General features: G+C 40.6%; 1 protein-coding gene across 2 annotated transcripts in view; it reads right to left on the bottom strand.

The window, feature by feature from the left end:
- Window positions 1-21,274, bottom strand: part of LOC149146394 ((DL)-glycerol-3-phosphatase 2-like) — a 37,411-nt gene extending 16,137 nt beyond the window's left edge. The window contains exons 1-6 of one of the 2 annotated variants that reach the window (XM_089448993.1): window positions 21,075-21,274; window positions 20,735-20,823; window positions 8,957-9,181; window positions 8,539-8,599; window positions 8,177-8,324; window positions 7,959-8,038 (exon numbers count right to left, since the gene is read on the bottom strand). In XM_089448993.1, the coding sequence (XP_089305119.1) occupies window positions 7,959-8,038; window positions 8,177-8,324; window positions 8,539-8,599; window positions 8,957-9,181; window positions 20,735-20,807 (587 nt within the window). In that variant the 5' untranslated portion in view covers window positions 20,808-20,823; window positions 21,075-21,274. The other variant, XM_089448994.1, reaches the window with a different exon arrangement.
- Between the last annotated feature and the right edge of the window lie 485 nt (window positions 21,275-21,759).

Raw genomic sequence — 21,759 nt, 5'->3', positions numbered from 1 at the left:
GTTTCCAACCTACCCAAGCTTGAGAATGATTTCCCCAATGCGTTATTTGAGCTAAGCACCATATACCTCTGTCATTAAGCCAACTTATGGCAGGAGTTGCCTCTATGTTTGATCCCATAGGGTGCTGTCCTAATATTCTGTCAGTGGAAAAATTAATGCTGCTCCCCCCTCCTGGGACCTTTGATATGTTTTGGGACATAAAAGGTATGACTTTCTTGCAGAGTTTCCAGATTTTTGTGCTGTCTCTATTGGGGATGTTGGTGTCCAAGAGTTGATGCCTTGTGCTGTTCAGATACTTGGCCTCTAGGACCGTCTTCCACCATGCTGAGGCCCCTGAAATCAGTCTCCAAATTATTTTAGCTCCAAGGGCTAAGTTCAGCAGTTTTGGAGATCTTATTCCAAGCCCTCCTTTCTCATGAGGCTGAATGACATTCTTCCAGCTAACCAAATTGAACTTTTTTTTCTCCGTTTTCCCTCCTTGCCAGAGAAAGTGTCTAAGAGCTCTTTCCATTTTTTGATGGAAGGCCATTGGAGCTTGGTACAAAGAGAAGCGATAAATGGGCAGAGAGGCCAGACCAGATTTTAGAAGTACAAGGCGTCCTGCTGGGTTCAGCCACATAGAACCCCATTGTTGGATTTTTCTCTTTATTTTGTCAAGGATTTCATTCCATGTATCGGCCTTCAGAGGTCCCATACTCACCGGCATCCCTAGGTATGTGAAGTGGCTCCAGTTTAGCTTGTATGAGACTCCTAGAGTATTTGCAATGCTGTGGATGGTGTGATTTGTTGCGTTCCATCCATAGATGCAACTTTTTACCTGATTAACTTTCCCTCCTGAATAATCCATGAATTGATCTAGGATCTTTTTGAAGCGCCTTGCAATAGTGATGGACGCTCCTCCCATCAAGAGGGTATCATCTGCAAATTGGGAGTGATTGATGTTCTTTGTACCTTGCTCAAATTTGATGCCAGTGATTAGACCAATTCTTCGGTTGTAATCCAAGGCTTTGCTAAGAGACTCAGCCATGAGGATAAATAAGTAAGGGGACAGGGGGCAGCCTTGTCTAAGGCCTCTAGAGGATTGGAAAGCAGCACAAGGTCTACCATTGATCAGAGGGGAGATCCAAGGATTCGAAATGCAGGCTTTGATCATATTAATGAAGGAGGAGTTAAATCCCATTTTATGAAGCACTGCAAACAGAAAGGAGTGTCTAACCCTATCGAAGGCATTGGCAAGATCTAGCTTTAGGACAAATCCTTTCTCCTTTCGGCTTATGCTTGAATGTATGGCCTCTTGCACGAGAAGGATGGAATCAGAGATGTGTCTATTGGGCAGAAAGCCTCCTTGGTTTTCTGAGATCAAAGAGGAGAGATGAGGCTTGAGCCTTGTTGACAGAATTTTTGTAATTATTTTGTATGCTGAATTGCATAAGGATATGGGTCGAAATCTTGAGAAGGTAGAGGGCCTGTTTTCTTTTGGAATTAAGGCTAGATGGGTTGAGTTGGTGTATCCCCCCAGTTTGCCTTTCCGAAGAACCCAGCATATCATCTTTAGGAGATCTTTTTTGATCAGCTGCCAGTACTCCCTGTAAAAACTAATTGGAAACCCATCAGGTCCTGGAGCTTTGTCTGGGTGAAGACTCCAGATTGCTTTTTGAACTTCTTCTTCTTCTACTTCTTGCGTGAGCCTGCTGTTCGTTTCTTGGGTGACTTCTTTAGTCATGTATTGAAGTAAGCTTGAGTAGTCCTCCTCACTTTTGTCCTCTGTCAGGAGATTTTTAAAGTGAATGGTGGCTGCTTCTTTTATGGAGTCCTGGGTGTCGTAGTTGTTCCCTTCACTATCTCTAATTGTACTCACAGTGTTCCTGGTCTTTCTAACTGTAGCCTGCTTATGGAAATAAGATGTATTTTTATCTCCCTCGTGCAGCCATAACTGTCTTGACTTTAACCTCCATTTGGTCTCTTCGTCCCTTATTGTTTGTCTCAGCTGGGAATACAGTCTTATCTCATTTTCTTTGGCTTGCTGGGAGAGTCCAACAACTTCAATATTTTGCTGCACTTCCTCAAGATTTTTCTTGATGTCCTTTTTAATCAACTCGGGCTCCTGGTAATTAGTCTTTGCCCAGGTTTTAAGAGCCTGTTTAGTTTGCTTCAATTTTGTTTCCCAGATATATGTCGGGGAGCCTTCCACATGCTGGGTCCAGGCCTGCCACACCGCGTCTCTAGCTGCAGGGATTCGATTCCAGAGGGAACAATATCTGAAAGGGAGAGGTCCAAGCTGGCAATGACTGTGCAAGGTGAGCGTTATTGGATAATGATCCGAGGCGGAGATGTTGAGGATGTTTGACTGGCCGGTAACGAAGGAGGACAGATATGCGATATTAATGAGGAACCGGTCAAGCCTCTCCATGATATTGCCTGCTCCTAGACGCCTATTGCTCCAGGTGTACCTGCGGTTCTTGGGCTTTATATCAACCAAATCTTGCTCCTGCATAATATGCTCAAGTCGGTTTCTGAATGGGTCTGGGCTGAAGTTTCCCCCTCTTTTCTCATTGGCATGCAAAACCAGATTTAAATCCCCTGCAAGAATGAGATTGTTGTCTTGGTCTTCTTCTATATTTGTTTCCAAAGTGTTCCAGCACACTTCTTTTTCCCTGTATTGATTCGGTGAATAGATATTGTATATTTTTACAGTCGTTCCATTTTCCTTGCTTTCTAGATTAACACTGATCCAGTTCTGATGTATTTTGGCAAAGTTGCAGCTCCATTTGCTGTTGTCCCACATTGTTAGGATGCCACCCGAGGCTCCTCTTGCTTCACTGGCACAACCACTGTAATGCTTTTGCTGATTGATGATTCTGTTGATTTCGGATTGATCTTGCTTTGTCTCTTGAATAAGGATGATTTCAGGTTTTTCACTTTGGATTAATTCCTTAAGGGCTGCTATCTTGGAGGGGTGCCCTAATCCCCTACTGTTCCAGGATAGCATTTTCATCATGATTTACCTGTAGCATGGAGAGGTGCTCGCCTCTCTTTGCCTTTGTTATTGTTTTCTTTATCCGAATGTCCAAGAATGAAGGATTCTATAGGAGTCTGAGATCCCATGGCAATATCCTTCTGTGCACTTTCTTCTCTCTGCTGTTTAGCCGATTTTCTGCCAGGTCCGTGTTTTTTGGGTATATCGCTGGGCGCTCCATGATCCTTTGATGAGCTTCTGGTGATCCTAGCGGAGGGGGTGTCAGGGGAGGGCTGAGAGATATGAGGGGGAGAGGGATGAAGATGAGGATCAGATGGGGAAGGATCCTGCTCAGTTTCTTCCTCAGAGAGGGCCGCAAAGGGATTAGAAGAAGGAGGAATGGAAGGATCTGAAGGTCGGGGGGGTGAGGAGGGGTGATGAGGAGGGGGCTGCTGAGAGGACGAAGAAGGGTGCTGGAGGGATGAATGAGGTTGGATGGGTTGCTGGAGGGAAGGCCCAGGGGCTTCAGATTCCGAAGGTTTCAGTGGTGGAGATGATTTTTTTCTTTTAACAGATTCCCATTGCCCTTCTTGCTCTTCTGATCCTACATTTATGATTTTAGGGCATCTATTTGCAAAATGTCCATATTCGTGACATACCTTGCATTTGAAGGGTATCTGTTCGTAGTCCAGCTGCTGAATATGGCACCACTCGTCTACTTTCAGTTTGATTGCTTCCGGTAGTCCACGCCCCAGATCAACTTCAACACAAATCCGCGCACAGGCCTGCATGTTGTCCTTGGGTTCGCTGCGATCTATGTATTTTCCGACCGCGTTTCCTATTGCTTTGACCGAATCATCGCCCCAGCAGTGAAGAGGGAGATGGGGCAGCCTGACCCAGACTGGAACTGCGCTTGGTATGTCTAGCTCTGGATCGAAATCCGGGGTCCATTTGTTGAGATAGAGACCCCTGGAATCCATGAAGTAAGGCCCGTTCCTGAAGATTAGGTCCTTGTCTTCCTTAGTTTCAAAATGAAAGGTAAAATATCCTCTGCCACAGAATCTGATGGATATTTTCCCTTGGGTCTTGTCTGCCCAGTTTCGTTCAACCCACCTTTGCACTGTTTTGGGCGAGGGCCATAGTCCTGTAAATTGCCCGATTAAGCCTTTCTCTGCTAAGGAGATGGCTGCCATGCGAGGGATAGTCGGAGGCAAATGTACTTCCTGTAAAACATCTAGTTTCTTCACAAACTTGGTTGCAGTTGGCCTTGGTCTTTGCTGTGGTAGAGATTTAATCAGTTTGGAGAAAGCTTGTTGCAGTTCTGGATCCCCACCAGGCGGATCCGGAGGATCCATGAGGCTGATCGATCGAGCAGTAGCAGGCGGGTTCGACGGCAGGGTTCGATGGCAGGCTCAAGCGCGCGCGCGCACAGCAGCAGCAGCGAAGTGGCAACTAGGTTGGTTTCTTTTTATTTAAATTATTATAAACCTTATAAAATCTTTATTTGCAAACAATTGTATGCATGGATGCATAATCTTAATTTTTTATTATTAATTTAAATAAATAATTAAAATAATTCTATTAAAAATAAATCTTACACATGATTAAAAAAATTTAAATATTCAAGCAGTTTTGCATTGTCCAAAGCTTAAGACTGGCTAGCGATAGTAGAACTTCAATAAACTTTTGTACATGACTTCTTGAACAAATTTCATTGTACGAAAAAAGAACCTGCCTGGTATTCATGCATGCATACATAAAAATAATATAATACAATTCATTATACTAAAAGACAATATAGATTATGCATGAGAGAGAAATTCGATAAAGAAAAATAAAAATAAAACAATCATGCAACCTCCCATTTACACTCATACTTTACACAGTACCCAAAAATATCTTCCTATCCATCCCTCATCTTCACCTCGCGGCTACTCGAACTCGAGTTATGTTCATGAGTAATCACACGAGTTACTAGAACACTACCGGGTTAACATTTTAAATTTTGCATTATTAATCATACTTTAGAAGTGGCTTGATTCCAAACTTCTAATAGGTCATAATTTTTTCGATATATTCAACTGATAATTTTAATTATTGCCATTATCTTTTGCTGTCATTCTATATTTCGAAGCTGGTTTTTGAATGTGCTCGATACTTCTGGAATTCTTTCTCACTTTTCTCACATAATTGATTCATGATCTGGGGTTTACAGATTTAAAAATTTTGAATTCGTTTTTCACCTCCTTTCCCATTAAAGAGATGCCAGCATCATTTATTCTATTACTAGATTATACAGTTGTTAAAATCAACATAAATTCTCTCTCTTTGTTCTCTGATTTCTTAAAATTTTCTTGACCAGGCATTTTAATTTTTAAATAATCCATGCTAAGGGTCATGGGATTTTAAATTAAGAATTTCATATTTTACATTCCACTATTTATTTATTTAATTAAAATTATGATAATTTAAAGTATATATATATATAAGTGATTGATAGAACTTTAGAAGTATATCTGATTTTGAATTATATTTAAATATCAATGAAAATCTGGATTTTGTATTTCTTCACCTATGTGGTGATCATATTTTATGAATACAAAATAATATAAAATATTATTGGATATAAAATAGCCATATATAGGAACTAAGTCATATTTCCTTCAACATATGATTGTAACCCATTTATATGAGAACTGGAATAACGCAAATAAGGTAGCAATATTTTCTTTGTTGGGAAGAGTGGTTAGAGTAAGAGGGTGTTTAGAGTAGAGGCTATATTCATTAGTTTAATTACTTTGGCACAATTTTAGTTATTAATGTAAGTAGGTTCTCTTTTCGCAAAGATAAATTACAGTTGTAAAATGTGGTGGTTGAAGTTAAATTATTAATATTTTTAAATTTTCTGTAAATTAACATTTTCCTTTATGTAATTGTTGAGATATTAATATTTTATTTATATTAATATTTATTGGGTATAAATCATTTTGTCAAATTTTTTTCCATATGAAATGGAAATTAATAGTTTTTAACTTTGCTTATTATAATACTTTATTTTTTAATATAATTAATAATTTGATTCATATGAAGCAATAAATATATATATTGTTTACATCAATTTTCCTTAAAATGAAAATTTATGAATTTATTTTCCATTCAAAAATATATGCATGCATGTTATAGAATAGCTAATGCAACCGTAAATTTACTCAAGCATGTCTTAATTTGAAGCTTACATTTAGTCATACATGAGGCATTTGGGTATGAAATTTTTCTTAGGGAGACTATTTGAACAAACCATGATATACCGTGATATACATGACGAAGGGAGCTTTGAACAAACATGGAAGAATTTTGAAACTTGATAGTGGATATTATAAGTTGGAATATAATTTTGAGTAAATTATGGATAGAAAGGATATGATAGACTATGCCCCTCAGGTTGCTCATACCATGAAGGCAGGCATGGCTTTCATAGACCTAGAAAGAGGACATAAACTTGCAAATTTATATCTTCTTACTATGTCTATAGTCTGGAAAGTTCACACACTCTTCACCAAAGCTGGCCACGCTACTCTCTCATACGTTGCACCACTTTGAAAAGGAGATACGTCGCTCAACAAATCTCATACACGTTGCTCACATCCACCTGCTCTACAGTTATGAGGTATCAAAGAAAGGAGAAATCCAGTAGAAGACCCGCAATGTTGCCTTCCCAGCTCTATTGTTGTCATTGCTACTAACTTCTGCTTGCCCAAGAAATTGCTTTGTTTTGCTTTTTTTTGTTCCTATGTCTTCCCTTATGTTCCAGAATTGCACAAGCTAAGAGTATATACTTAGAGACTGAATATACTAGAATATAACGAAAATATCTTTGCAAATTCACAGTCAATTAAGAAAATTGTGCTTAAATTCTTCATAAAAAAAGTTGAATCCCCGTGGTTCTCTTCGAACTTCGAAATGGACGGTCCTCCGGTGCTCCAATCTTGCAGAAAGATGACAAATTCCTCTGAAAATTGCAAGTCAGGTACAAACAAGGCTGCCAGCTAGTGGACTCAAAATCTAGGTCGTTCCCACATGCAGACCGGACCAGCCAAAAAGCTCAGAGGAAAAAGAAAAGATATTGACCTGCTTCACAATTAGCTTATACACCTCGGTGCCACGAAACCACCTTTTGCCATTCAAACAGTGAGTGGTTCTTGAGGTTCTTAAATGGGTGTGGGTGGTAGAGTACACAGGTTGGTCGACAAACAAAAACAAATGATGCGACAGCTGAAACCAGAGGTGTATCCTCTTTTTGCAGTCACTGGTTTTGGTGCGGGTATGAGAACGTTTCAACCGTTACAAAGCCTAGCTCAAGTTGACAGTTTTGACAAAACTCCTTGCAGAGAATGCGCGAATTATAGAGGTGGTCGTTTGCTCAACAAAAATAGGTAACATGAGCGAATTTCACTGAGACGTGGTTAGGTATGCAGATAGGCAAGTCAGAATAGCAGAGAGGCCATGAGAACCAATAGAAAATTGAAAGACTGACATGAAACGAATAGCACTAAAAGGGCGGTTTGGGAGCAGAGCACAAATTGACCGACATGCAATTATGACTTTTGAGCAATGAAGGTGGTTAGGCGAGGCCACAAAACTAGTGGCTCAAACTTGAGCAAGGCAAGAATACACCTACTCTCATACCATGTTAAACTCACACAAAATAGTAGACAAATTTAGATAATTGTGAGATGTAATCTATTAACAAGATGTACATATTAATACATTATTTTCTGACCCTTGGTTATCATATTCCAAGAGGTCTCTTGGACTCCAATCACTGTTCACATTCCACACCATAACCCTTGGCGGATTAGGTGTCCAACAATTACTTTGGAGGGTTTATGCCATTTCATAATAAATAAAGACATTACTCATTTAAACTGGTATAACACCACTCAAGTTCTGTCAAAATCTAAAACATACTCTGTGGTCATATTTACCAAGAAAAAACACTTACATGCCAGCATTTCTAGCTGCAGCTACACCCGTTGGAGCATCTTCCAGAATCAATACTTTTTCAACTTGGGGAACGGGTTCCTGAATTAAACATAAGAAACTTTCATAGAAAAATGAACTCACAATAATAATTCCATCTCTGAAAACAACATAACAAGAAAAATGAAACAAAAAATATAACAAATTCAAATGTTTCATGTCGTGGTAAAAAACCAATACCTCAAATTTTTTTGCTGCCACAAGAAAGATGTCAGGGGACGGTTTTCCCTGTTTGATTTCTGGATCATCGCCTACAACTACATGATGCATCAATGAGAATAGATCTTTGTGTTTAGTTGTCTTCAGCTCATAATGTCGCCTATGAGAGCTGTAAACTTGTAAAGTCATCAGACAAACCCTGTTAGTACTTCACACTAGTTCAACTTCATTTAACACACTGATCAAATAGAAAAAATAGAATCTCTACTCTTACCATCAAAGTTATGGACAGGATTACGACGTGAAATAATTATTGTCCGCATGAGTGCAAAAGTAGTTAAAAATATATTGACCACTTAGAAACAGTAACACCTATCTTATACCTTGTTCCCACAGCCATAGGTACTCCATGTTCATGTAGATGTCGTACTAAACGCTCTGCTCCTGCACCACAAAAGCATACATTCAGAACATAACATCCAAAATGTGTTGAAAAGCATGTCACTTTCAAATAAAGAATCTGTTTCTGAGTGGGAGAATAAAAGAAACAGTAGTAACACTTCAGATCAAACAGCACAAGCAGTAAAAGTGACTGCGACAGCAAGATGCCCTATATTGCAAGGGAGAAAAACATTGGTAGGAACATTGATAGGCTTACTCTCTAAGCCAATGTATGCTATTGTTCCTCATAGGGATCAGCCTTTGATATCAACTTTGACTCTACTCACCTCTGAAGACCAACTAAGAAAATAGATATTGATTTCATTTCATGTATTTTAATAGCAAAAAGATTAAGCATACCTGGCATAAGCCCACTTTCTGGAAACATGTCCCGCAGCATGTCTTCTCTTTGTCTGAGAAACTCCTCAGGTGTTAAAATTCCTTCAAGCCCGGTCTCCTTTACAAATACTTGTGCTGCTTCTGATGCTTTCAAGCCAATCATTTTGGACTTCAGAGACCAATCAAAGTGTTTCCCATATCCCTCAAGAATGCGCTCCTGGACAACAGTATAAAACTTTTCTGTATCTGTAACCAGACAACATATCATGATTTTTTAGTTATAATCCATACAAGATAAACAATAAAATATGCCATTAATTAGAATTTTGAAGAAACATCTCCTTCAAATGGTCAAATGTGAAGGAATAATTCATACTTATGATATAACCAAATTATTAATAATGAAAGTAGACTTATTCTAGAAGTCTATGTGTGACCAAACATAAGGACGATGAAAGAAGTTAGGAATGGAGATCACCAAGAATCAGTTAAGAGATTTGTGGAGATATTCATGGAGATATTGTGGCGACTGTTATGGAGATGATTGAACCAATTAGCCATATTGGAAAATTGTTATGGGCACCTCAATTCCATATTGCAAGGCCTTATGTATTGTATTCATGTACGTGAAGGTGTGATGTATTATTATGGTAATTAATACAATATGATTTTTGGAGTATATTTGTTCTCATGTGATTTTTGGAGTATATTTGTTCTCATGTGATTTTCTGTGTGTAAGTAATTTCTTCATGGCTGCTCATACTACCAACAAAATGTGCATTTTAAAATTTAAACTGATAAAATAATTAAAATCAGAAGCTAACTAAAACTGCCCTTTATATTTATGTTATGGACCTTCCAACAGCAGCCACATGCAAACTCGAGTATCTATTTTGATATGGTTCTGGTCCTAGATGCTTTGAAAACTCCTCCATTATGTATCCAATCAAAAGAAAATCTATTATTAATTTAACATGCATTATACTCTTAGTCTTAATCCACTTGTACGAAACCAAGATAAGATAATTTGATCAACGTCCACAGATAACCAAAACATGGCTCAATGGGATTAGAAAATACAACGAGTCAGAAACATAATGTGGGAATGCCAAGGCTACTCCGGAAAGCTAATATTTAAGCAAAGACAATATGGTAAGACAGGATGACCCATGAGGGTAAAAATTAGAAGGAGATTACTCAGCAATAAATATAGAGGTAGATATAGGAGGGTGCAGTGCCATCTCCATCCCCATCAATCACTACAAAAGTACCTCTAGCAAGTGCACCAGATTGACAAGGCATAGTTGGGTAATCCTAGGAGGAACCCAAAAGAATTTAGTGGAAGCCCTGATACATTTGAGGCCAAAGACAAAAATCTAGTGATGGGCATCCAGTTGCATAATTTGGGCTAGAAGGAAACTTTGTGTTGAAAGCAGGTACATCTTTGTGGTATGGCAATCAAATGAGAGGATATGTGTTGTCCCATAGACTTCATATCATGTATGTTGTTAATTTTAGGTAACAACGGTATGTTTTATGCTTAAGAGCAATTTACTTCAATTTCTTTATTAGCCCAATATCAATATCCAGTTTAGCAATCACATCAACATGATAGTAAACTGCAGATAGAACATAAACATAAATAGTGGAAGACAAGCCAAGACGAGGACACAAAATGTGGCACCAGCCAGGGACAAACCCCAATGTGGGGAAACCCTTGATCAATTCTTCTTATATTCTTCAATAGTTCAGCAGAGAGAGAGATAGTACAAATTACAAATCTGATAATTTATGACAGCAGCAGAAAAGCCCTAACCAGAAAAGTCAACGCTGGTCAAACAGGGTAGAATCCTTCCTCTAAACAGCTCAGTCAAACCCAGTCAACTTCGGCCTCCAACAGCAAGCTCAATCAGCCCAAAACAGTCCGAAAAAGTCCAGTCAAAGATTGGTCAACGAAAGTCAAACTGCGGCCAGATCTAGGGCAGTCAATGCTGGTCAAATGAGAGGTCAGATCACCTCGATTTCAGTGCCCAGATCTGCGGCCTGCCAAGGAGAAGATACCTCACCCAATCCGCAGTCAAAAGGAGGTCAACGCAGTCAAACAGTCAAACAGAGAACGTCCTCCTTCCTTCGCACGTGTGAGAGACAGCTGCCCAAATTAGTGTACCCAATCAAGTGAGGCAAGAGAGATGTGAGAAGATGAGATGATAATAAAATGACTTGAGGTCTCCTCCTTTTATATGCAACGTTGAGGATGAGCTAGGGGTTTGAATGCCTGTTTTGCTTGCTGGCCGACCTTGACAATTTGTCCATAATATAAATAAATTCATATCTTCATTTTTACATGTCGGAATCGGATGATCTTTAGATCAATCCTACACCTCTCGGAGAGAGGAATCCAAGAAAAATATCAGCTGTCATAAATAAGATGACCCATGTGGAGTTTGACCCTAGTTGCCAATTTTAACACTCCCTCTCAACTAGGGAGAACTCCATCTGCTAATCCATCTATCAGTCAGTACTATCTCTGCCATCAATGCATTGCTCTGCACTGCTTGGCTCTGCTCTACTGAACTATGAAGAAGAAGAAGTGATCGAGAATGGATCATACCATTCTCTACTGACCCGAAGTCAGTGCCAAATAAAAGAGAGTGTCTCATACCACTCTTACTAACCCAAAGTCGGTTCCAATGAAAAGAGAGTGTGTCATACCACTCTTACTAACTCGAAGTCAATTCCAATTGATCCCACATCAATACTGGTCATGCTAGCATAGGGAGTACGATAGTACACGATGCATCCATTGGTAGTACTATGGTCCCATCCTCATTTCCCTACTCATTGGCTAGATGAGAGGTACTTCCCCTGAGTCCCAGACTACATGGGTAGGATGTCTCAGCAGGAGAAGGATGAACCACTCATCTTGCCTACATGTCGCCACGGGGTATCACACGGGAAGGCTGAACCACTCACCCTGTACACAACAAACCACTAGGGGAAGGTTGAACCACTCACCCTATACACAGCAAACCACTAGGGGAAGGCTGAACCACTCACCCTATGGTTGCTCATCGCTCCAAGAAGTACCCCAAGCCCCCCGGAGCTCCCAAAGCTCAATGTCCATATCATACAAGACCCTCAAGAGAGGATCTCTCCACGACTCTGAGTTGTTCTCGAAAGGCCAAGAACTTGACCTTCCCAGGGGCTTTGTCAGAATATTGGGGACCTGCTCATTAGTCCCAATGTGATGGAGCCTTATTGCTCCTCGTTGTACCATATCTCGAATAAAGTGGTACTTGATATCTATATGCTTGGAGCAATCATGAAACACGAGATTCTCTGATAATCGGATCCCACTCTGGTTGTCGCAGAGGATCATGATGTTATCCAACACATGTCCAAACAGCTCACTAAAGAGCTTCCTCAACCAGATAGCTTCACAGGAGGCCATACTAGCAGCTATGTATTCGGCCTCAATAGTGCTCAAGGCAACCGATTTCTGCTTCCTGCTCATCCAAGATATCAAAGCAGAACCCAAAGAAAAACAGCACCCAAAAGTGCTCTTGTGAACCACCACACTGCCAGCCCAATCAGAATCAGAATAACCATGCAGCTTCACATCTCCAACAGTGTATCTTAGTCCATGAGTGATTGTGCCTCGAAGATATCTCAAAAGATTATTGGCACAAATCCAATGTATATGATGAGGCTCAACCATATATTGGCTCAACGTGTTAACTGCAAAACATATGTCCAGACGAGAGTTCACCAAGAACATCAGTGCTCCTATGAGTTGACGATACTCAGAAGCATTTCCCAATTCAGGTCCGGCAGCACTACCACATAACTTCTTGAAGTTAAGTTCCATCGGGGTAGTCACAAGCTTGCAGTCCACCATCCCAAATCTTTCCAATATCTTCACAACATATTTTCCTTGAGATAGGAAAATTTCTCCTGGCTTTTGCGAGACCTCCAACCCTAAGAAGTAGTGCATCAGTCCTAGGTCCTTCATCGCAAATTCAGAAACCAACTCCCTCTTACATTTGTGAATGAGAGAGTCTGCACCTATAAGAAAGAGGTCGTACACATAAAGTACCAGTATGAGAGGTTTATCATTTTCAACCTTAAAATAAAGGTTCGGGTCGACTTCACTTCTAGTCAATCTCAACTTCATCAGATAGCTATCAATCCTCCTGTTAGGATTCCAAGAAACTCTCCTAGGTTGTAACTCAGAGATGCCTGGTAACATATAAATTCAACTATTGTTGCAGGTTTAATGGAAGGAATGATGGTTTGGTTCAAGCCAGTTAACCACTTTCACTCTGTTTCACTCCAGACATGCATGAACACCCTCAGAATACAAGGCTTTAGACCACCAATGCTCACGGTTTTGATATAAGGTGACTATGAGGAATACTAACCACACCAGCAGATGCACAAGACCATGTGATGGCCGGCTGCAACTAGTAAAGAAACCTGTAAATCTAATCTATTAATGCAAAGACAGGATGACAGCTCTCCTGCATTAGATAGAAAGAAACCTGATTAACCTATTCAGTGAGGCAATCAATACTTTAACACAGAGATAAGATGACAGTTATCTAGTGTTAAACGCCAAGAGCTCAAGAACACAACATATCAGGCACAAGCTTAGAACAAGAAGAAAGTGGACAGTGAGCAGTTAACAGCAAAAGAAGCTTGTATTAGCTAAAAATGAAGATGAGACGCTACAAGTGACAAAATGTCTACAGTCTCCAGAAGTTGAACCTTACATCAAATGCCAACCTTGATTGCCTCTTACTTTTGGATATTTATGAGTTTACAATACTAGGGCACTCGGTCGTTCAGGTATGGAGGGGTCATAATTGACCACCAACTGCATTTAACCGCCTGATGGAGTCTCTGAACGTGTTTGCTTGCTTCAGTGGATGAATCCATTTCGTTCAGGTGTTGTGCTATCCTTTTACGTTGTTGGAGTGCTCGTACCGGTGGAGTCCATGACTGGTAAATTCAGTTACAGAGTCGTGCTTGTCCTTTTCTCCTTTCAGCCATGCTTACTGTTAAATATGGTTGTTGGGGGTCTAACTATGACTGATGATGGCGGAGTTGGTCATCTCCTTCTTCGGGCAATAGAATGGTCAGAGGACGTGGAATGCATGGGTAGGTGGATGATTTGGGTGAGCGACAAGGATGACCGTCGGATCAGGGAAATAAATGGCGGAGATGGTTGCGACGGAGGCTATCAGCCGAGGTGAGAGCAGGGTGAGTTGGAGCCATTGGATCTTCAACGGACGGATCAGACGTCATCAGGCAACGAAACTGCACGGACATTTAACAGGCAAGGCGGTTTGGTCGGGCAGTAAAGGTTTTCATCGCACCGCTTTCGGGCGCTAAGCGGTAAATGCCCATGGTCGAGCGATTCCACTCAGTGATCGACACGTAGCAGTGGATGAGAGAGAAAAATCGCTCTCATCGCGCGCTATCGCTCGATCAAATTGTCGGCACGATGAAAGCGAAGACCGTCAAAGCTCAGCGGAGATGACCTAACGATGGAGAGTGGTAGAGCGGGTCACCTTTATCGAGTGCGATGGGAGTCGTTGGATCAGCGGGGAAGATCAACGACGGAGATGCAATGAGGGTTTTATGAGCGCACGAGGGCATATGGGTATGGTTTTATGGTTATTTTGACTTTGCGCTTAGAGCAGGGCTAAAAGGGACATTGTCGATTTTAGAAGGCTTATTCAGGGAATGGGAAGGGTTTAGAGGTGAGAGGGGTGAGGAAAAGGGAAAGTAACCAATGTAAGCCCCCTCCTTCGGACACAACCAAACAGACCATACCTCTTTCTGACCTTAGAAAGTCAGCGCTGCATAGCAGAGCTAACACCTCTCATACCAAGCCTAGGGTGCTTGCTTAAAGCCAAAGAGAGCTTTCTTCAACCTGCATACATGAGATTCCCAGTCATAGATAGCTATCAATCCTCTCATACCAAGCCCGGGGTGCTTGCTTCAAGCCATAGACAGCTTTCTTCAACCTGCATACATGAGATTCTCGGTCATGAACCTCAAAACCCTCGGGTTGTTCCACATAGACTTCTTCTTTGATCGAACCATGCAAAAAAGCGATCTTGACATCCATCTGATGTAGGTTCCATCCTTGCAAGGCAGCAAGGGCTATGATCAAGCGAATGGTGGTTTATCGGGCAACAGGTGCAAATATCTCATCGTAATCTACACCTTCCTTTTGAGAGAAGCCTCGAGTAACAAAGCGAGCCTTGAACTTTTCTGCACTTCCATCGACTCCATGCTTGATTTTGTAGAGCCACTTAGAGGTGACAACCGATTTGTCCTGGGGTCTAGGGATCACATCCCAGACATCATTCTTCATAATAGACTCGTATTCTTCATTCATAGCATCCTTCCATACTTGTTGCTTCACGGCTTCTTCAAATGATGAAGGCTCATTTTGAATGATAGTGCTCATGACAATCAAGTATCCTTGATACCTATTCGGCTTCTTACTCTCACAGAAAGTCCCCCTTGGTGTAATATGTCTCTCAACATCTTCGAGAGTCTCCCTAAGCCATGAGGGTCTCCTCTTGGAGGAGGAGGGCTCTTAGGGAGGAGGATCAATAGGATCCATAGGTTCATCAGGTATCATTTCGTCCTCTTTTTCACCCTGTTTTCCGGTGTCAGCTTCTTTGTCCTTCCTTGGGATAGGAAGGTCGTTGATATTGCTGAGGGCCATATCTTCGTCAAAGGTGACATCATGACTTATCTCAACTTCCCTTTGACCAACCACATAAATTCTATAACCCTTAAAATTTTCACTATAGCCCACAAAGATTCCTTTCTTCCCTAATGCACCTAATTTGCTTCTCTTCTCTTTCGGCACATGAAAATATACGGGACTTCCAAAAATTCTAAAAAGAGAGACATCGGGTTTCTTACCAGTGAACATTTCTTCGGGAGTCTTGGAGTCCAATGCTTGATGAGGGCATCGATTTTGAACATATATGGCGATATTCGCAGTTTCAGCCCATAGAAACTTTGGAAGCCCTTGATCATGAAGCATGACACGAACAGTTTCTACAATAGTACGATTCTTCCTTTCAGCCACACCATTTTGCATGAGAGTGTATGGTATTGTAGTATCCCTCTTAATGCTAGCTTCTCTACAATAATCATGGAATTCATTTGATTCGTACTCAGCCCCATTATCAGTCCTCAATATCTTGATTCTCTTCTCGGATTGATTTTCGATCATGGCTTTGAAGTGATGGAACTTGGTGAACACTTCATCCTTCTTTTTCAAGAAGTAGATCCAGGTCTTGCGAGAATAATCATCCGTAAAGGTGAGATAATATAAGTATCCTCCCAAAGAGTTTACGGGCATCATACCAGATATGTTGAAGTGGATCAACTGCAATATATCTGTGGTCTTGCTATTACTTGAGGGGAATGGTCCCCTTGTAAGTTTTCCTTCGGCACATCCCAGACATACACCTTCACGCTCTACTTTGAACTCGGACATGCCTGTCACCATCTGTCTCACATCGTGAAAAGCCTTATAATGAAGATTGTAGAGATGTGTCGCAAGACATGGCTCCCAATGGACTTCCTCCAACTTGATACAAAGTGTCAACCCTGAACCCAAGAGTAAAAGCATCTTTAAAATTTCTTTTCCAAACATGTACCTTTCCATCGATGAATGCCACCTTGTATCCTTTGTCTTCCATTGCCGAAATGGACACCAAGTTCTTCTTGAGATCAGGTACATATAGAACTTCTTGTAAATGAATCGTGTTACCTTGATTCAATTGAAGGGTAACATTCCCTACTCCCTTCATGGGATAGGTGGCATCGTCTCCAAGGATAATCTCCAAGTTTGTCTCCTTCTCTATCAGATTAGAGAGAGCTTCCTTGTATCCGGTGAAGTGCCTTGAGGCACCACTATCAATTAGCCAATTCCCCAAAGTGTCCGGTGGAGAGGTAGTGGAGAGGGTCGATATAAGATAGTATTCCTTTTGCTTATTGTTAACAACATTTGATTCTTCATACCTGGAGTTCCTTGCTTTCTTGGAGGGTTGACCATTTCCATGATGTCCCACATTCCTTTTTCCTTTGCCATTGAACCTGCCATTCCTTTGATTGTTGTTGTTGAAGTTACCCCTGGAATGATTGTGATCATCATCATGTGATGTGTCCCTTCTATTTGGACACTCCCTTGCATAGTGGCCAAACTTATTGCAAACAAAGCACTTGCCCTTCCTTCCACCCTTAGATCTAGGCTTTCCATTGAAATGACCTTTAGACCCTGCATTATTTCTCCTTTTGGCATGAGCGGAGAAAGCAATGGGATTGCTTCTATTAGAAGGCATTTCTTGCTTCACCATTCTTGTTTCTTCTTGAATGCATCTCGACATCAATTCTTCAAACCCTGGAATTCGATCATTATTGAGAATAGTGGTTCTAGATATATAACACTCGAGTGGGAGTCCTCCAAGGGTAGTGATAGTAAGTTCCCTGTCAAGAATGACCTCTCCAATCGAAAGTAGATCATTCTTGATCTCAGTGATCCTTAAGAAGTAGGATTGAATATCCTCGTCCTTGCCCTTCTTAATATCCTTCAACTTATTTTTGAGAAATAAAATTTGATTTGCATCACTAACCTTGAACATGTTGACCAACCTGTCGTAGATCTCCTTGGAGGTGTTCAAATCAGAGATGTAGGCCATTGAACTCTTGTCAACGGAATCTCTAATAATCTTCTTCGCTTTGAATTCAGCCTTATTGTACTTGGTCTTCGCACCAGCCGATGCATTTGAAGGAGGCTCAGGGATTTTACTCTTCACATAATCCAACACTTCTTGTTCTTCCAAGGTCAAATCAAGAGACATCTTCCATCCATGACAGTCAGACTTTTCATAGAGCTTGTCTTCAACCAGGAAGTGGGATGAGGAACCCATTGAGTCTTTTGTCCTTGTCCAACTCACTTTGGTGAATGCTCTTTCACTCTTTCTTGGGCTTTGTCTTCACCTCAGCTCTGATACCATGTTAATTTTAGGTGACAATGGTATGTTCTATGCTTAAGAGCAATTTACTTCAATTTCTTTATTAGCCCAATATCAATATCCAGTTTAGTAATCACATCAGCATGATAGTAAAATGCAGATAGAACATAAACATAAACAGTAGAAAACAAGCCAAGACAAAAGGACACAAGATGTGGTACCATCCAGGGACAAACCCCAATGTGGCGAAACCCTTGATCAATTCTTCTTATATTCTTCAATAGTTTAGCAGAGAGAGAGATTTACAAAGTAGAAATCTGATAATTTATGACAGCAGCAGAAAAGCCCTAACCAGAAAAGTCAACGTTGGTCAAACAAGGCAGAATCCTTCCTCTAAACAACTCAGTCAAACCCAGTCAACTTCAACCTCCAACAACAAGCTCAATCAACCCAAAACAATCCAAAAAAGTCCAGTCAAAGACTAGTCAACGAAAGTCAAACTGCAGCCAGATCTAGGGCAGTCAACGCTGGTTAAATGAGAGGTCAGATCACCTCGATTTCAGTGCCCAGATCTGCGGCCTGCCAAGGAGAAGATACCTCACCCAATCCGTAGTCAAAAGGAGGTCAACGCTAGTCAACACAGCCCAAAATACAGCCTCTGAAATTCGGTCAACGCTGGTCAACGCAGTCAAACATTGAAACAGAAAATGTCCTCCTTCCTTCGCACATGTGAGAGACAGCTGCCCAGATTAGCATACCCAATCAAGTGAGGAGAGAGAGATGTGAGAAGATGAGATGATGATGAAATGACTTGAGGTCTCCTCCTTTTATATGCAACGTTGAGGATGAGCTGGGGGTTTGAATCCCTGTTTTGCTTGCTGGCCGACCTTGACAATTTGTCCATAATATAAATAAATTCATATTTTCATTTTTACATGTCGGAATCGGATGATCTTTAGATCAATCCTACACCTCTCTGAGAGAGGAATCCAAGAAAAATATCAGTCATCATAAATAAAATGACCCATGTGGAGTGTGGCCCTAGTTGCTAATTTTAACACCAAGGCTAGGGAATCCAACAAGTGCTTAGTGCCTCTAGTTACCAAGATGCGTTGGAAGAAGGAATTTATCAACTTGGTGGGTCAAGGTCTTGATAAATCCCATAATGCCTAACATCTATGAGTAGTCACCTCATGTATGTATAGAACCAAACATTTCTAAGTGTCGTAGCGAAAGGTAGCAAGGGACTCTCCAAAATCACGCTATAGACAAATAGCTCCATCAAACTCATAATATATGGGAGATTCAAAGATAAAGCACTCCTCAGTACCAAATTCTTAATCTACTGTAGATGACACACATGACAAGTCCTCTCCATATGAAAGATTTGGTGATCAAACTCAACCCATAGATGCTGACAACAAACCCTCAACTGGTTGGGCAGAATCTTGAGGACGTTTGGTCAATGATGATGAATGTAATCAATGTCGATTGTTGCTACAAAATGTAACAGGCCTAGTGCAGAGCCTCACTGGGCAGATCCAACCTCAAGGAAACAAAAGATTGGCTATCACTGTCACCTTGGCAGCCTTTCTCCAACTATTTCGTGGTATTCAACCACAAGGGAGGCTTCCATAAGGATCACCTAAAGAATGTTCAATGAGAATGGCACAAGGTGATTGAATAAGGTCTAAAGATTGGGATATACTGCTGGCGAAGCCTAGATGGGTTATGCAATCCTTGCTAAAATTCAGGTACTTATTCCTAGACTAAGTAGAGGGCTGATATAAGTTAGGGTTTTGCAAATTTTCCATGATAAGGCAAACAATGTTCATATAACAGCTAGAGGAAAAGGTCTTTCAATGATCAGTCAACAAAGGGACAAGACCTTCTAATACATACCAATGATTTAGGGTTTATAATGGAGTTCTATGGCTGAAACTATGCATAAACAGCAAAAGCATGATGACATCAGGCCTAAAAGGTAGGGTTTAACATGCAATAATGCTAGATTTTGCATTTATATATTTTATTAATGCATTTCGTACTTTGAGAGCAATAAAACATCAAACAAAAATCATTTTTAGCAATTTTTCACATAGTACCCTAGCTCTAACCCTAGATATCTAGAAATTAGATAAAAAGGAGGAGAAATTTGCTAAAGGAGGAGGTTTGATCAACACTACTGTGACTAGTGCCTTGTAGTAAATGAGAAAATGGAGTTGTTGCATGGTCCTGTGGCAACTTTGTTAAGGCGTGCTTTTGATAGTTTGAAAATTCTTTTAAAGCCAGCTTTTTATGAGCTTGCTGTCGCCGTACTTATACATATGTGCGTATATTAATAGTTTAAACAAAAGGCTCAATGTTAACGTTACACAGTGGAACACTGACAAAGAGACAGCATCCCCTGTCGGGGATATCGAATGCAACTCTAGGCATTTTAGAAAACCTAAAAGCTTATATCATCAAAATGATAACAGCAACAAAATTTTCAGAATCCAATTGTTCGATTTTTAAATTATAGTTTTGTTAAATTGACAATGCAATCTCACGGTAACGGCAAGGTTTCTCTTGAATGTAAAAGGGCGAGATGTGGAAACCATGAAACACTCTACTACTCAAGCCTGTTGAGAATATTGCAGCTGTTGTTCATTTATGTAATAGATTAAAGCATTAGAAAAGCTTAATGTTTGAAGGGAGAGGGTTCTAGGCTCATAAACCCCGCCGAATTAATCCATAATAGAGTTAATTGCTATTCGAAGCTTAAGCAAGGAATGAGAAATGTTACCGAGCAATAAACCATCCATATCGAAGATAACGTGGGTAATGCATTTGTATTTCGGGATTGCCAAATCGCCCATCGTTGCGTCAGCGCAGCTGAAATCCACCACACCGTGCCCAATTTAAAACACAACACAAAAAAATCAACCAGAGTTTATCCCAAAAGGACAAAACAACAGTCTTACTTAAAAATCCGTTGGTTAAAAGATCCGAACTTTAAGATGGATATGCCGATTTTTTTTTATGGTTTCTCCAAAGATCCGTATTTTAAAATTGAGATGTTGATTTTTTATCACTTCTTTATATATGAAGGTGTAACCGCTTTCTTAGTATAGTTGTTCAGAAACCTTGTTGTGAGCGCTGAGTGCTGAGTGCCGCTGCCGCTGAGGAGAGCTGAGTGCTGCTGGAGATGCCGAGAGCTTTGAGTGCCGCTGGGAGGAGTGTTGCTGTTTGAGTGCTGCGGGAGTGTGAGTGCTGCCTGAGGGGAGTAGGGGTTCTAGAGTGAGGTGCGTGTAAGGGGAACCAAAGCGCTGACTGTATGGGAATGTAACAAATTACAAAGATAAAGATGGTGATGAAATAACACTTCATTTTATTAAATATCAAACATTGAAATATGCTTACAAATATAATGGAAATAAACACTAGGTCAGACTATGGTAACTTATAAATTATTTGAGAGGAGATGTGGCGGCTCCATGAACTGTGTTACAATGAGACTCAAATGTCTATTTATTATTGAGAAATAATAAAAAACTCTAAACATTCAAAAATCTAGCTCTAGGAGATGAAGTGTCAGACTATGGGTCCCGTTTGGTAAATTGGTACATCAACTTCTTGTGGTCGTAACTTTGGCATACGATCTTCGTTTGACGCGCATAATACTTCGTTAGAAAGATCTATATGAAGACTACAACTTTTGAGTGGCCAACATTGGTCGACAACTTGTGAGTGGCCAACATTGGTTGAAGACCAATGTTGGCTTCGATTTTTCCAAAAAACGTCATTTAGGACCTCAAAACGACTCCGAAA

This window comes from Pinus tabuliformis, chromosome X (assembly GCF_031772625.1).
Source record: "Pinus tabuliformis cultivar Carrire ecotype Pingquan chromosome X, CPIR1, whole genome shotgun sequence".
In the NCBI taxonomy this organism is placed as follows: domain Eukaryota; kingdom Viridiplantae; phylum Streptophyta; class Pinopsida; order Pinales; family Pinaceae; genus Pinus; species Pinus tabuliformis.
Note: the sequence above shows the minus strand (reverse complement) of the source record. Positions and strands in the feature narration are given on the sequence as shown.